Source organism: Elephas maximus, chromosome 19 (assembly GCF_024166365.1).
Source record: "Elephas maximus indicus isolate mEleMax1 chromosome 19, mEleMax1 primary haplotype, whole genome shotgun sequence".
Classification (NCBI taxonomy): domain Eukaryota; kingdom Metazoa; phylum Chordata; class Mammalia; order Proboscidea; family Elephantidae; genus Elephas; species Elephas maximus.
The window spans coordinates 66,485,988-66,499,517 of record NC_064837.1 but is presented as its reverse complement, the minus strand read 5'-3'; the positions used below and the strand labels follow the sequence as shown (position 1 = coordinate 66,499,517).

The 13,530-nt window shown below is 55.0% G+C and overlaps 1 protein-coding gene across 1 annotated transcript in view; it reads left to right on the top strand.

Moving 5' to 3' along the window:
• QRICH2 (glutamine rich 2) overlaps positions 1–10,807 on the top strand; it is a 38,710-nt gene extending 27,903 nt beyond the window's left edge. Inside the window, exons 14-24 of the mRNA XM_049861376.1 lie at positions 474–596; positions 705–779; positions 2,943–3,107; positions 3,249–3,370; positions 3,981–4,046; positions 4,367–4,468; positions 5,477–5,677; positions 6,504–6,651; positions 7,049–7,136; positions 8,236–8,364; positions 10,563–10,807. Of these exons, the coding sequence (XP_049717333.1) occupies positions 474–596; positions 705–779; positions 2,943–3,107; positions 3,249–3,370; positions 3,981–4,046; positions 4,367–4,468; positions 5,477–5,677; positions 6,504–6,651; positions 7,049–7,136; positions 8,236–8,364; positions 10,563–10,762 (1,419 nt within the window). The 3' untranslated portion in view covers positions 10,763–10,807. The remainder of the gene's footprint in view (positions 1–473; positions 597–704; positions 780–2,942; positions 3,108–3,248; positions 3,371–3,980; positions 4,047–4,366; positions 4,469–5,476; positions 5,678–6,503; positions 6,652–7,048; positions 7,137–8,235; positions 8,365–10,562) is intronic.
• Positions 10,808–13,530: the final 2,723 nt, after the last annotated feature.

The following is a 13,530-nucleotide window of genomic DNA, read 5'->3' as shown; positions in this document are numbered from 1 at the left end:
GAACCTTGCCAACTTCCTTCAAAGGGTAGGCTGGTGAGAGGGAGGAGGGTGGTGGGGATGGGAGGGCCGCGAGTTCTTGAGTCCTGCCTCTTGAACTCAAGAATTCAGAGTCAGCCCAGGTGAGGGGAGCAGGCTGTAACCCACACCCCAAGTCTCGGGAGCTGGTTGCAGGACATCTTGAATCACCTGTACTAATCACTCAGGATCCCGGGATCTGAGGGGCAGGGAAGTAGAACTAAGCCAGGCAGCACCCCACACCAGGGTTCAGGGTCCTGGGCGGACACAGGGAAGGAGTAGCACAGCTTTCTCCACCATCAGCGGGAAATTGCTAAGGCCACTGACAAAAGCCAGAAGGGGGTGGGAAGTGAGCTCGTCTGTGGGTGGTGTTGTAAGGGCTGAGTCATCATATAGGGGGGACGGGGATGGGGTGCCCCAATAACCTCAGATAGGTGTCCTCTGTCCCTCCTGCTCAGGACGAGGAGCTTCTGGGCCATGTGCAGAGCGCCATTCTGCAGGTGCAGGGCGACTGTGAGAAGCTCAACATCACCACCAGCAACCTCATCGAGGACCACCGACAGAAGCAGAAGGACATTGACGTGAGGGCCAACGGAGAGGGGGTGGGGCAAGGCCAGGTTCCACCCACCCCTTCTGGCCCCCTGCCCTATCTTCCTCCCTCTTTATTCTCTGCTCACCCCGCCTCCCAGGTGTTGTACCAGGGTATAGAGAAGCTGGAGAAGGAGAAGGCCAACAGGGAGCACCTGGAGATGGAGATTGATGTGGTAAGCTCAGGCCCCTGAGGGCCACCTGTGTCCCAGGACCATCTCACTTGGTGCTCTTTTTTTTTTGTGGTGGGGGTTAAAATGGGGTTGTGGCAGAGCCCAAGTGGTACAGCGGCTAAGCGTGCAACTGCTAGCCAAAAAGGTTGGCAGTTCGAATCCACCAGCTGCTCCTTGGGAAACGATGAGGCAGTTCTACTCTGTCCTATAGGGTTGCTATCAGTCGGAATCGACTCAATGGCAACGGCTTTGGTTTGGGTTTTTTTATTATTATTATTATTGTGGCAAACTACATATCACAAAAACAGTTGCTCTTTCAACCAGTCTTAAGTGTACAATTTGGCGACATTAATGACATTGACCATGCTGAGCATCCACCACCACTATCCATTTCCAAAAAAAATTTCATCACCCCAAACAGAAACCCAGTACCCCTCAAGCAGTAACCCCTCACTCCCCTCTCCCCTCAGCTCTTGGTCACCACTGATGAACTTGTGTCTGTATGTACTTCCTATTCTAGGTAGCTCATACAAGTGGGGCCATACCGTATTTGTCCTTTTGAGTTTGACTTATTTCACTAAGCCTAATGTTTTCAATAACAACGATTGTGAGGATGGTGTGGGACCAGGCAGTGTTTCGTTCTGTTATACATAGGGTCGCTATGAGTTGAAACCAACTCGACAGCACCTAACAACAACAAACAACATTTTCAAGATTCATCCATCCGGTAGCATATAACACAACTTCATTCCTTTTTATGGCCGTGTAATATTCCATTGCATGGATATACCACATTTTCTTTATCCATTCATCTGTTGGTGGACTTTTGGGTTGTTTCCACCTTTTGGCCACTGAAGGATGAACATTACAATGAACATTGGTGTGCAGATACCAGCAGTCCCCAGGTTACGAACATCCAACCTATGTACAATGCATAGTTAAGAACCAACCCCCATAAAGCCTGTTATATTAAAAATTCGAGGTACATGCAATGGTTCACGATAACAAACGGGTGCTACTGTGCAATGTGCATAAAAACATTATTATTATTATCACTGTATTATTACGTCAAAGGTGTTTTAGTGTATCTGGAAGTGTTTAGTGTTTTTTATGCATAGAAAGGTACACTATATACTAAGACAAACATTTGATTCGTGTTGGATATGAACCATACCTAACTGTTCTGGCTTATGTACAGATTCAATTTAAAGACAGACTTAGGAAAGGAACTCATTCATAGTCCAGGGAATACCTGTATTTGTTTGAATCTGTGCTTTCAGGTCTATTGGGTATATACCTAGGAGTGGAATTGCTGGGTCATATGGTAGTTTTTAAGGAGCCTTGGTGGCAAAACAGTGCTAACTGAAAGGTCGGTGGGATAGCTCTGCAGGAGAAAGACTTGACAATCTGCTCCATAAAGATTATGGCCTAAAAGGGGGAAAATGTAGAACAGAACTTCAAATTCTCATGGACTTCAGACTTTCTGGAGCCATGGAGGCTGGATGAATCCTTGAATCTGTTTCCCTGAGATAATCTTGAAACCTTAAACCAAAAATATCCCCTGAAGCCTACTTAAAATCAAACAGTAGTTTAGCTTAGGTAGTAAAGAATGTTTGCCTTGAGCATTGTGCTCTTTTAAGATCTGTCTATAAGGAGCCCTGGTGGTGCAGTGTTAAGTGCTCATCTGCCAACCGAAAGGTCAGCAGTTGGAATCCACCAGCCTTGCCACTTGAGAAAGATGTGGCAATCTGCTTCCATAAAGATTTACAGCCTTGGAAACCCTATCGGGCAGTTCTGCTCTGTCACATGGGGTTACTATGAATCAAAAATCGACTCAATGGCTCCTAACAACAACTTGGTAATTTTATATATTTTTTTAAGGAACCACCAAACTGTTTTCAACAGTGGCTACACCATTTTACATTCCCACCAGCAATGCACAAGGGTTCTAATTTGTCCGCTTCCTACCAACACTTGTTTTCTGTTTTCCTAATAACAGCCACCAGAGTAGGTGTGAAATGTCACTGGTTATTCTTTGGAAGGCAGGCGTCAGGGAATGTGGGCTCGAGGAGACCTGCTGAGTGTCAGTGTCAGGGGTCGACCCCTCCAGGGCTGGGCACTTCCTGGCCCTGCTCCCATGAGGGCCTTCTCCTCTCTCCTGGGCAGAAAGCTGACAAGAGCGCCCTGGCAGGCAAAGTGAGCCGCATCCAGTTTGACGCCACCACAGAGCAGCTAAACCACATGATGCGGGAGCTTGTGGCCAAGATGAGCGGGCAGGAGCAGGACTGGCAGAAGATGCTGGACAAGCTCCTACTGGAAATGGATAACAAGGCGAGGGCAAGGGGGCTCCAAGCGGGCAGGGCTCTCACTGTACACCTGCCCAGGGACTGTACCACCTTCTCCTGGGCCAGGTCCCACCACCTGCTTTCTTAGTCAGCACTCACCTGGTCCTCCCCGCCCCCACCCCTGCAGCTGGACCGCCTGGAGCTGGACCCAGTGAAACAAATGCTGGAGGATCGCTGGAAATCGCTGCGGCAGCAGCTCAAAGAACGTTCTCCGCTCTACCAGGCCGACGAGGCAGCTGCCATGAGGAGGTGAGGCCAGAGATGGCAGGGAGGCTGAGGACAGGTAGTGGGCTGGGGTGGGGTCCCCCAAATGAACAGCTCCAGGGTTGGAGGGACAGAATTTCAGAGCTCGGAAAGGTCTTCTAGCCCAGACCACTTCATATCACAGGATAAAGGAGGCTAGATTCCTGCTGGGGCGGGTTGGGAGGCATCAGGCTCTCTGGGCAGGCCTGTGCTATGCTGGGCCTTCCGGTGGAGGGGGCCCAAGACCATCACAAGCTGAGCTAGCCCCTGGGGAGCCCTGGCCTGTGGCAGGCTTGCATCCAGGCCTTCCTGCCTTGGCCACCAGAGGGCCCTGGAGAATCACAAGGCACCCTTGGGAATCCCCTGGGAACCTGCTGGCTTTGGGTCAGCAGGATGTTCCTAGAAGTGGGTATGGGGAGGTGGAGGTGGACAAGCAGGTGAGCTTCTGAGACCAGGCCCGTACCCGCCTCTGTTGCCTGGGGCCCAGCACCAAGGAGCCGAGCTCCCAGCCTGTCTGGCTGCACGGGGCCACACCTTCCCAGTTCTCCAAGTCTTCTACCCCCACCCCAGGCCCTCCCAACAGGCGCTTACCTGGTGTGCACCCCATTCCCAACAGGCAGCTCTTGGCACATTTCCACTGCCTCTCGTGCGACCGTCCCTTGGAGACACCTGTGACAGGACAGTGAGTGCCCACACCTGGCCGAGTCCTGGCTCCTCTGTGGGGCCCAGCTGGTGGCTGTGATGCGGAGGACAGCAGGCTCCATCTCCTCCATTCCGGCTTGCCCAAACTTTTCTCTCATTTCCCTTCCTCTGTGGGTCGGCTCCTGTGTGCCTAGCCTGCTTTCCATTGCTCTGCCTTCCCCAGCAGGCCCCTCCTGGGCGGCTCCATCCCAGGCAGCGGGAAAGGTCCTTAGGCAGGTGGGGTGTGGGGAATGGGCGGTGTGTTTGGACGCTCATCAGGTTTCTCACTGGGACCCACCACCTCTCTCTGTCCCTGCCCAGAATCATCCCCGTGACACCTGTAGGCCCAGGCCTGCCCTGGCACCGGTCCATCCGGCCCTATACCATCTTTGAACTGGAGCAGGTCCGGCAGCAGAGCCGCAAGTATGGGCCACGGAGGGAGTCCCAGCAGCTTTGGACAGGGAAGGCAGGGAGAGGCCACTCTGAGGGCCTGCAGTTTTGGGGAGAAGTGTGGAGACCTCCTCCTCCCGTGAGGTCACCCAGGACTCCCCAGCACTTCCCAGGACTTGAGTACCAGGAAGGAGAAGGAAGAGCTCAGAATAACCTTCCTTTTTGCCCCTCTTTGGGAGTTATGGGAGGAGGCTGGGGGGTGCAGTGGTTAAGCACTTAGCTGCTAACTGAAAGGTCAGCGGTTCTAACCCACCAGCCACTCTGTGGAAGAAAAGATGTGGCAGTCTGGTCCTGTAAAAACTGCAGCCTTGGAAACCCTATGGAGCAGTTCTCTGTCTTACAGGGTTGCCGTGAGTCAGAATTGACTCTACAGCGACAGTTTTGGGGAGTCGTGATGAGAGCTGTTGCAGGGCAGACTGCCCTGGAGAGCGCTTCCTTCTACCTCCTTCAGCTGCCTCAGCAAACCTGGGACTGGAGGAGGTGGAGGGTCCTGCTACACCCAGCTGGAGGCAGGGCTCAGTGAAGGGAGGGTCTGGCAGTGGGGCACCCCCTGTCCCCCCACTATCCACTCCCTTTCCACCTCTTCAGGATGGGATTCAGCCACAATGGTGGTTTGCAGAGTGCATTTTGGTGCCCCAGGAGCTCTGGGTATGGGGGGCTTGGTGTGCAGTGAAGGTGACAGGGAGGAGCAAGTGGCCGACTTCCAACTCTTCCACCCTGGCTTCAGCTAGAGCTTTCTCCCCTTTGACTGGTCCACACTTTACCACCTGAGGAAAAGCCTCCCTAGCAAGTCTGGCTAAGGGTCCCTCAGTATGTGGGGCTGGTGTGGCCCCACAGAGTCCTACCTTAGGGGGCCTGGAGCTGGCAGGAGGGTCCATGTCTACAGTGGGCTCCAGAAGGTGCAGCCCTGGCTAAGGTCTGGGTGGAGCTGGCTCCTGAGGCCTGGCCTTTCCCACTGTTCTTCCCTGCCCTTACTTACAGCCTAAAGCTGGGTGGCACCTTCCCCCGGGGTGACCTGGGGCAGATGGAGCGGAGCGTGGGGCGCCTACGTACTATGCACTCCAAGATGCTGATGGACATCGAGAAGGTGCAGATCCACTTCGGTGGCTCTGTCAAGGCCAGCAGCCAGATGATCCGTGAGCTGCTGCAGGCCCAGTGCCTCAGCTCGCCCTGCTACAAGCGGTAAGAGGGCGAGAGTCCATGGTGGGGTGGGGAGCCCTGGGTGTGGTCCTGGGCTCCTGCCCACACCCGGCAGCATGATGCCCACCCCACTGCAGGGCAGAGCCCTGAGAGAGAGAAAGTGAGTACACGTGTATGAGTGAGTGAGAATGTGTGTGAGGGCAAGTGGGTGTGACAGTGAGAGAGTTGAGTATGAGTGTGAGAGTGTGAGAGAGCTGAGGGTGAGTGTGAGAGTGTGAGTGTAAGAGAGTGTCAGTGTGTGTGTGAGAGCTGAGAGTGTGTGTGAGTGTGAGAGAGCTGAGAGTGTGAGTGTGAGAGAGTTGAGTGAGTGCTTGTGAATGTGTGGCAGTGTGAGTATGTGTGTGTGTCTAGGTTACCTCCCACAGCCTGGCAAGGCAAAAAGGGGCGGATGGAATGAGGCCTGTTTCCTTGGGGCTTCAGTTTACTCTCTGTGTGTGTTGGATGTGCGTCTAGCCTGGGAGTCTAGTAGAGGGGTCTGGAACCATGCTGGGGGTATAGAGGAGCATTTGAGGAGCAGGAGAGTGAGAGTGTGTGTGTGTGTGTGTGTCCATGTATGTGTGTGAGGGTGGGGGCATATGTGCAAGAGACTATGGGCGTGCATGTGAGTGTGTGTATGGGTGTGTATGTGTGAGTGTGTGTTCCTCAGAATGACCTGGCCTGAGGTTTCTCTGCTCCCTTGCCTGCCTGCTCCTGCTCTGGTTCCCAGAGACCCCTGAAGAGAGCTGCCCCATTTACCTCTGGCCATTCTCCCCATAGGTGTGTCTCTGGTGGCCTGCACCAAGTGACTCCATGGCTCTCTTCCTCACAGGGTGCCGGACATGGCCGACTATAGCTACGCACCTGTGCCGCGGCGCTGCGGAGGCAGCCACACCCTCACTTACCCCTACCGTCGCAGCCGCCTGCAGCACCTGCCACAGGGCGCATACCCCACCGAGGAGATCCAGATTGCCATGAAGGTCGGGGGCTACCTTGGGGAGGGAGGGCCCTTGTCCCCAGAGATTCTCAAGTCATTCGGGAAAAACCACCAGAACTCACCTCAACAGCCGTCTGCCTGGAGGCAGTTTCTTAAGCTGACCCAGCTAAAGTCTCAGGGTGTTATCCTCTGTCAAGAGAAGAGGCCAAACAGGCCCCTGCCCACACAGCACAACTGCCTCCCACCACAGGTCCTCAGAATGAGACTGCCTCCACTTCTTTTCACCTTACTGCTCTGCCCTGGTACCACCCCGAATCCCCAGGAAGTTGGGAGTACTGTTTGTTGCCAAGAGTCAGGGGAGGACAGTGCTCGAAACCCTGGCCCTGCAGAGGAAAGCTCTGGGAGCTGCAACAGTAATGAATGTGTGTCCATCTCCACAGCATGACGAGGTGGACATCTTGGGTCTGGATGGACATATTTACAAGGGACGGATGGATACAAGGCTGCCGGGCATCCTGACCAAAGATGGTGAGTATCCGGGGTCCCACAGGGACCATCCATCTCTTAGCAGACCAGGCACTTCTTTGGGTCACTGGGGACTCTGGGCTCCTTCCTTCTCTAGTTCCCTGACTCCCAACATTCAAGTCTCCAAAAGCCACCAGGTAAATGCTTGCAGGTGGAGGACAGCTATCCAGCCTCGGCCAATTAGCTGGGATGTTGTGGCCCCATCTTTTCTTGTTGATCTTTCATCTTCATGCTGCAACTGTCATGCTGCCCTGTCTCAGCCTTGTTCACAGCATCACCATAGCCAAGCCCTACGCCTTCTTCAAAACTCAGCAAGATGCCCTCTCCTGAGCCCCCATCCCTTAGTGATTATGCATTTCCCTGAAGGCCCACTGCTAGTTATCCATAGCTGAAGAGTGCTACTTCTCACTTCCCATCTTGTATTATAGCTATGATGCACCTTTCTAGTTGTCTCCCCTCTAGAGCTATAAACCTGGGGTGAAAATTCACCCAGCACCCGGCACAGGGCTGATGTGTGTATATCCTCAGAGAATATCTGAGTAATTGGATGGATGGATGGATGGACGGACAGATGGGGGGGCGGGCGGACGGACGGACGGGCAGATGGATGGATGATTGGATGAAATGATGGATGGGCAGGTGGATGGTTGGTTGGATGGATGGATGGATGGATGGATGGGTGGGGGGGGTGGACGGATGGACAGACTGATGTTTGGATGAAATGATGGATGGATGACTGGATGGATATGTGGACAGATGAATGAATGATGGGATGAAATGATGGATGGATGGGTGGGTGGGTGGGTGGGTGGATGGATGAATGGACAGATGGATGGATGAATGGATAGATGACTGGATGGATGTACACAGACGGTTGATGGATGGACAGACAAGTGGATGGATGACTGGATGGGTGGATGGACAAGTGAACAAATGAAGTGCTCATAAGGGTCGTATCCATGAATTCAGATCAAGAAGGGACCCAACTGAGGCTGGCTGTAACCAGTAGCCCTGCAGCCCTCTTGCCATCCCCATGGGTACCCACAGAGCTCTCCTTTGGTGCCTCACAGCACTGACCCTTTCCTCCCACTGTCGTCGTCAGCTCCAGGGGTTATAAAGCACAAGTCCCAGCAGTCCCGGCTCCACATTCAACGGCAGCAGCCCATGGGCAACAGTGGCCAGCTGCCCTTACGGCCTCAGAGTGCTCAGATGTTGGCTGGCAACAACTCAGGTAGCTTCCCTGTGGGTGGAGTGTCCTTCTGGGCAGCCTTAGCAATATGCCTGGGCCTCTCCTCCTTGCTTTGCCAGCCCCCTTTCCTGCTTACTGCTGGTTTATACCTTTATTTCCTGGAAAGAGGAGGGGCCGGGGAGCTGAGGGATGGGGTGGGGAGAAAAGGGAGAAAACTCATAGTTACCAAGTGCCTGTTGTGTGCCAGGCTGTTGGGTAGATATTGTTGCTGTCTCCATTTTACAGAAGAGAAAATAGGGACAAGGTTGCAACCCAAGGCTCTGGCTCCAGGCCAGAGTCCTTCCCCTGCTCCGATGCACTGACTTTCTCAGGTTTAGCGCTCACGGGCTCTGTGTAGCAGCTGGTGTGCATGGGGTCATGGCACAGCCCCCAAGAACTCTTTAGCCTGACCCTATCCTCTCCGCCCCCAGGCCTGGAAGAACCCCAGAGTCCTTATTCTCACCAGGAACTAAATCATGCCTGGAAGCCTGGGAGCCTAAGGGCCTGGGGACATTGTAGGACATGGGGGCCAAGAGGGGCCCACGCCCTGAGCCAGCAGGCTGGTTGTCTTATAGAAGAGAGTGACTCTGAGCATCTCCCCTCTCCAGGCTTAGCTTTCTCATCTGTCCACAAGGGGTCACTAGATCAGTGCTTCTTAGAGTTAGGCCTCCAGTGAGAATGTAATGAAAGCCGTCCACCTTCATGTACCCACCAACCAAAACCAAAACCAAACCCATTGCTGTCGAGTCAATTTCCAAGGCTGTAAATCTTTACAGGAGCAAACTGCCATATCTTTCTCCCACAGACCACCGGTGGGTTCAAACCACTGACCTTTTCGTTAGCAGTCAAGCTATTTAACCACCGCACACCAAGGCTCCTTCATGTACCCACAACACTTTGCAAATACTTTCAGGGGGCTCAAGGGTCCCCTGAAGTCCACACACAACCCTCCCAGGTTCAGAGCCCCAGCCCTAGATGCTGTCTAACCTGCCTCCCAGCTCCAGCATTTGGTGTCTCTGGCTGACTCAACGGCAGTGGGTTTTTGGTGGGCTGAGGGGTGGAGGATGCAGGAAAGAAATAAATGCTAGTGGTGGTCCCAGCTCCTCGCCTTTATTGAGCGCTCCTCACCAGCTAGTCACTGTTTAGGAGTTTTACACATATGAGCCAATTTTTAATCCTCACACCAGTGAAGAGGTAGGGATCATTGTTAGCCTCATTTATAGTTGAGAAAACCAAGGCACAGAGAGATCAAGGCACTTGCCCAAGGTCACACAGGGAGGAAGTGGCAGAGGTGGGATTGGAAGCCAGGCTATCCGGCCCTAGAGCCAGCACTGGTAAGTGAGGCATGGCTGGGCCCCACGGGCAGTTTGGGTGGAGGGGACAGGTGGCAGACAGTGGGCCCAGTGCCCCTGGCTCCCAGGACTCTTATCTTCTTGGGGTACTTAGCTCCCTTCTCCCCAGCACTTCACTGTCTACTAAAAAAAAAAAAAACCCAACCCATCGCCATCAGGTCAAGGAACAGCTAATGGATTCGAACTGCCAAGCTTTTTGCTAGCAGCTGAGCTCTTAGGTGCAACACTTAAAATGTTACGGAAACAGGAGAGCAGGGGAGGGTAGTCTTAGCAAAAACTGCCATCTGCCTGTGTAATGGAGTCCCTGGGTGGTACAAACGGTTAACTCAGCTTCTAACCAAGGGGTTGGAAGTTCAAGCCCACTGACAGGCACCTCGGAAGAAAGGCCTGGGGATCTACTTCTGAAAAATCAGCCATTGAAATTGCTGGGGAGCACAGTTCTGCTCTAACACACATGGGGTCTCCACGAGTTAGAGTCGACTCAACGGCAACGGCTTTTTGTTTTTATCTGTTTGAATGTTGCCTTAATCGTTTCTGTATTGATGGAGAATGGAGGAAACGTCACCAGCAAGGCAGACTTCTGCCCCAGCAGGGGCCTTGCTTATTTCGTTGTTTAATTCACAAAGATGATAAAGGAGCCTTCACTGTTTACTCAGAGGCCAGAACCCCGGGCTTACACTGAGGTCCCGGGGCCGTTAACTCTCTCCATCCTCAGGTCCCAGCTCCGCCTGGCTAGTGAGGCTGCTCTCAGCTTCCCTGGGCCTTGGTCAAGCTGGGGTGGGCAGCATGTGGCCTACAGGGGGCGTGGGGAGTAAGGCAGAAACCACCTCAGTGCTTCCTCTCTTTCAGCCCCTTCACGTCAACGGAAAGACAGACCCGTCTCCTCCGAGGGGCGCCTCTCCCAATCGAACGTGGTGCACCCACCCAGCCCTGACTTAGCAAACCTTCGATCAGGCAGCCCCGTGGGGCTAGAGATGCACACGGACATGCCTCCTCAGGAGGGGCTTGAGGAGCCCACCCGGGGACCTCGGTCCACTGCTGCACACTGAGCAGAGTTGTCAATAAATGTTTAGGAAGACACTGGGGTCGGGAGGCTCTGAAGGCGATGCAGAGGGAGGGAGGGAGGTGCCCACTGCTGGCCAGGAGACCCTGGAGCACCTCCAGTGTTGCCCCAGGCCCAGGGGGCAGATCTCCTCTCGAAAGGTGGGTCTGGAACAGCCTGAGAACAAGAGTCCCGCCCGGGCAGATGGAGCCATTCTCTGAGGGTGCTGGACTCTGGGACTGGGGACGGGTTTGGCCTGAGTGGGACCTGTCCTCCCACCAACCAGCTCCCTCGTGACCTCAGCTAGTCTGGGGTGCTGCTGCCTTCCCTGGCTCCAGCCCTGCACTCTGGTCCGGGGTGCCGGCCTGAGGATGGCCTGCTCACGGGGGCATGCCGGGTAGGGTGGGACCTGCGGTGCCGTGCGCAAGCTGTACCTTGGCATGAAGGTGAGGGTGGCAGCTGCCTGCTGCCCTCCCACTGTTAGCTCAGGGCAGGTCCCAGCGCCTGGCATGGGGCCTATGGGAGCAGTGCCACCAACCAGAAGTAGACGCCTTCAGCTACCTGGGAAGGGTGTTTGCTGCCCTTACTCTGCAACAGGCGGCCCCATAGACAGCCCGGCCTGAAGGCCACCCAGGAGCTGCCACGGCCATTTCCCCTTCTCTCCCCAAGGAGGACAGAGACGAGGTGTGCAAGGGTGGGGGGAAGGGGTGGGCTCAGTCCAGCTCAATGTGCTCTCCACACTGGCTGCGCCCAGAACCAGCCCCCCAAAACCTGTGGACTAGAGGACTCACTTCATCCGTCCTTTGTGCTAAAGGTCGTGGAGGTGGGAGGAGACAGAGGGGCCCTGGTGGGGCTGCGCTAGGCTGGTGCAGCATCTGCAAGGACAGCCCCTCCACCCCGCACTGCCTAACCCCAACAGAGGAGCCCTGGGTGTGGAGGGTTCTCCAGCCCCCTTCAGCTAGACTTTGGGGTGCCCCCGACAAATGAGGGGTGCCCTTCACCCCAAGGCCTATAAAATCCTAACATCATCAATGAGGGTTTTTGCCCTCAGCTCTGTTCCCATGGCTCAGAGGGAAAGTAGTAGTCGGAATCAAAGGCGGGGCTCCCCCCACCCCCATCTCACCTGTGACGTGGGAAAATGAAGCTGGGGGCCTGAGGCTTGCTTTAGGGTGTGAGGAGAGGGGGCGGCGGAATCACACAGGAAGGAGAGAGTGGCAAGGGGGGTGGGTTGGCTGGGTGTATTATGGGGGCACAGTGGATGTGTCTGACAGGAGGGGCTGCCCCTCCTTTGCCCTGATCTACCAGATCCAGGTGATCTTTAGGCTTCTGGTGGGGTGGGAAGGGTGGTGCAGCTTGAACACCCCCACTTCTGTGCCCTTTTCCCTGCAAGACAGGGCCACCCCTCCTCCACGCCTGCCCCAGCTCCATTTCTGTCACTCAGGCACCACCCCTGCCCATGAAATGTCAGAAGGTCAGCCAGCTCAGTTTCCCTGTTCTCAAGTCCAAATTCACTTGCTTGGCAAGGAGACCAACCAGCCCTCCTCACACCCACAAAAGGCCAAGGACTGACATCCCCAGCAGCCCAGACCAACCCCAATTCCCGCGCCCAAGCACACCACCGCATTCTCACCCAGGGCCTAGCATGACCACCCAAGGGCCTGGCCTCCAGGCCTCCCCACCGGGAGTTGCTGGGGGCTCCCCCTCCTCACAGGGGAAACCACAGGTAGGCAGGGTGATGGCTGTGGTGGGAGGACTCTGAGGGTTCCCAGCAGGGCCCCACCTCAGGAAACAAAACTGAAAGGCCAAACCCAGCTTCAGAAGACACAGATGGGTCCCATGCAGAAGGCAGGCATGGGCAGCTGGGCCGAACGTTCTGCTCTGCTAGAGGAGGGGTTGCCCCAGAAACAAGCTTGAAAAGATCTGAGAAGACCCAGAAGCAGAGTTGGGAGACTGGCTTGGCTGGGCCTTTCTCAAGTTTCACTTCACTTTGGGCCAGAACCTGCTGGGCCCCCACCCCCAACTGCGTCTCTCTTAGGCCTAGGGAGAGGGTGATGGCAGGAGGGCAGAATAGGAAAGAGCATGCCTCCAACCCCAGCAGTGGAGACCCCAAAGGGTGTGTGTGTGTGTGCATGTGTATAGGTATGTTACGTGGGTGTGTAGGTGTATTACGTGTGTGTAGGTATGTTACGTGTGTGTGTGTGTGTGTATTTTACGGAAGGGCTCAAGGAAGAATCCCACCCTCGTGCCAGTCACCCACTCCCACCACAGGTGGAGACCAGATTCTTCCCCATCCCCCTGACCACCTGCCTGGAGAAGCTGGGAGGGGTTGCTGGGCCAGTTGTCAACATCACCTACGTTCTAACACCTGGGGGGTCACAGGGAAGGTGGGGAGCAGGGAATGGAAGCAAATCTCTTTGGGGAATGGCCCTATCGTGATGGCTCCCGTCAACCTTGGCTGTCCTTTGGGTCATGGCCATACAACACGTACACAGGGACACACCACCTCAAAGGAAGCTGAGGGCAGGACAGTAGAGCTGGCCCAGTAGGGAGATGCCTGGAAGGGGGGGGCCAGGGAGAAGGGGTGAGGCTGCCCTCAGGAGGCCACCAGGTGAGCCAGGCCTCAGGTGAAGAAACTGGCTTCTGAGGAGAGCACTGAGGCTCTGCTGGGGAGGTCCTCCGTCTTCCCTGGAGGGCCTCATGTCATCCATGGGCCAAGGAGGAAAGAGGTTAAACAAGTCAGGACTTGCCTTTCTCTCTTCCCTACACTGGACCTCA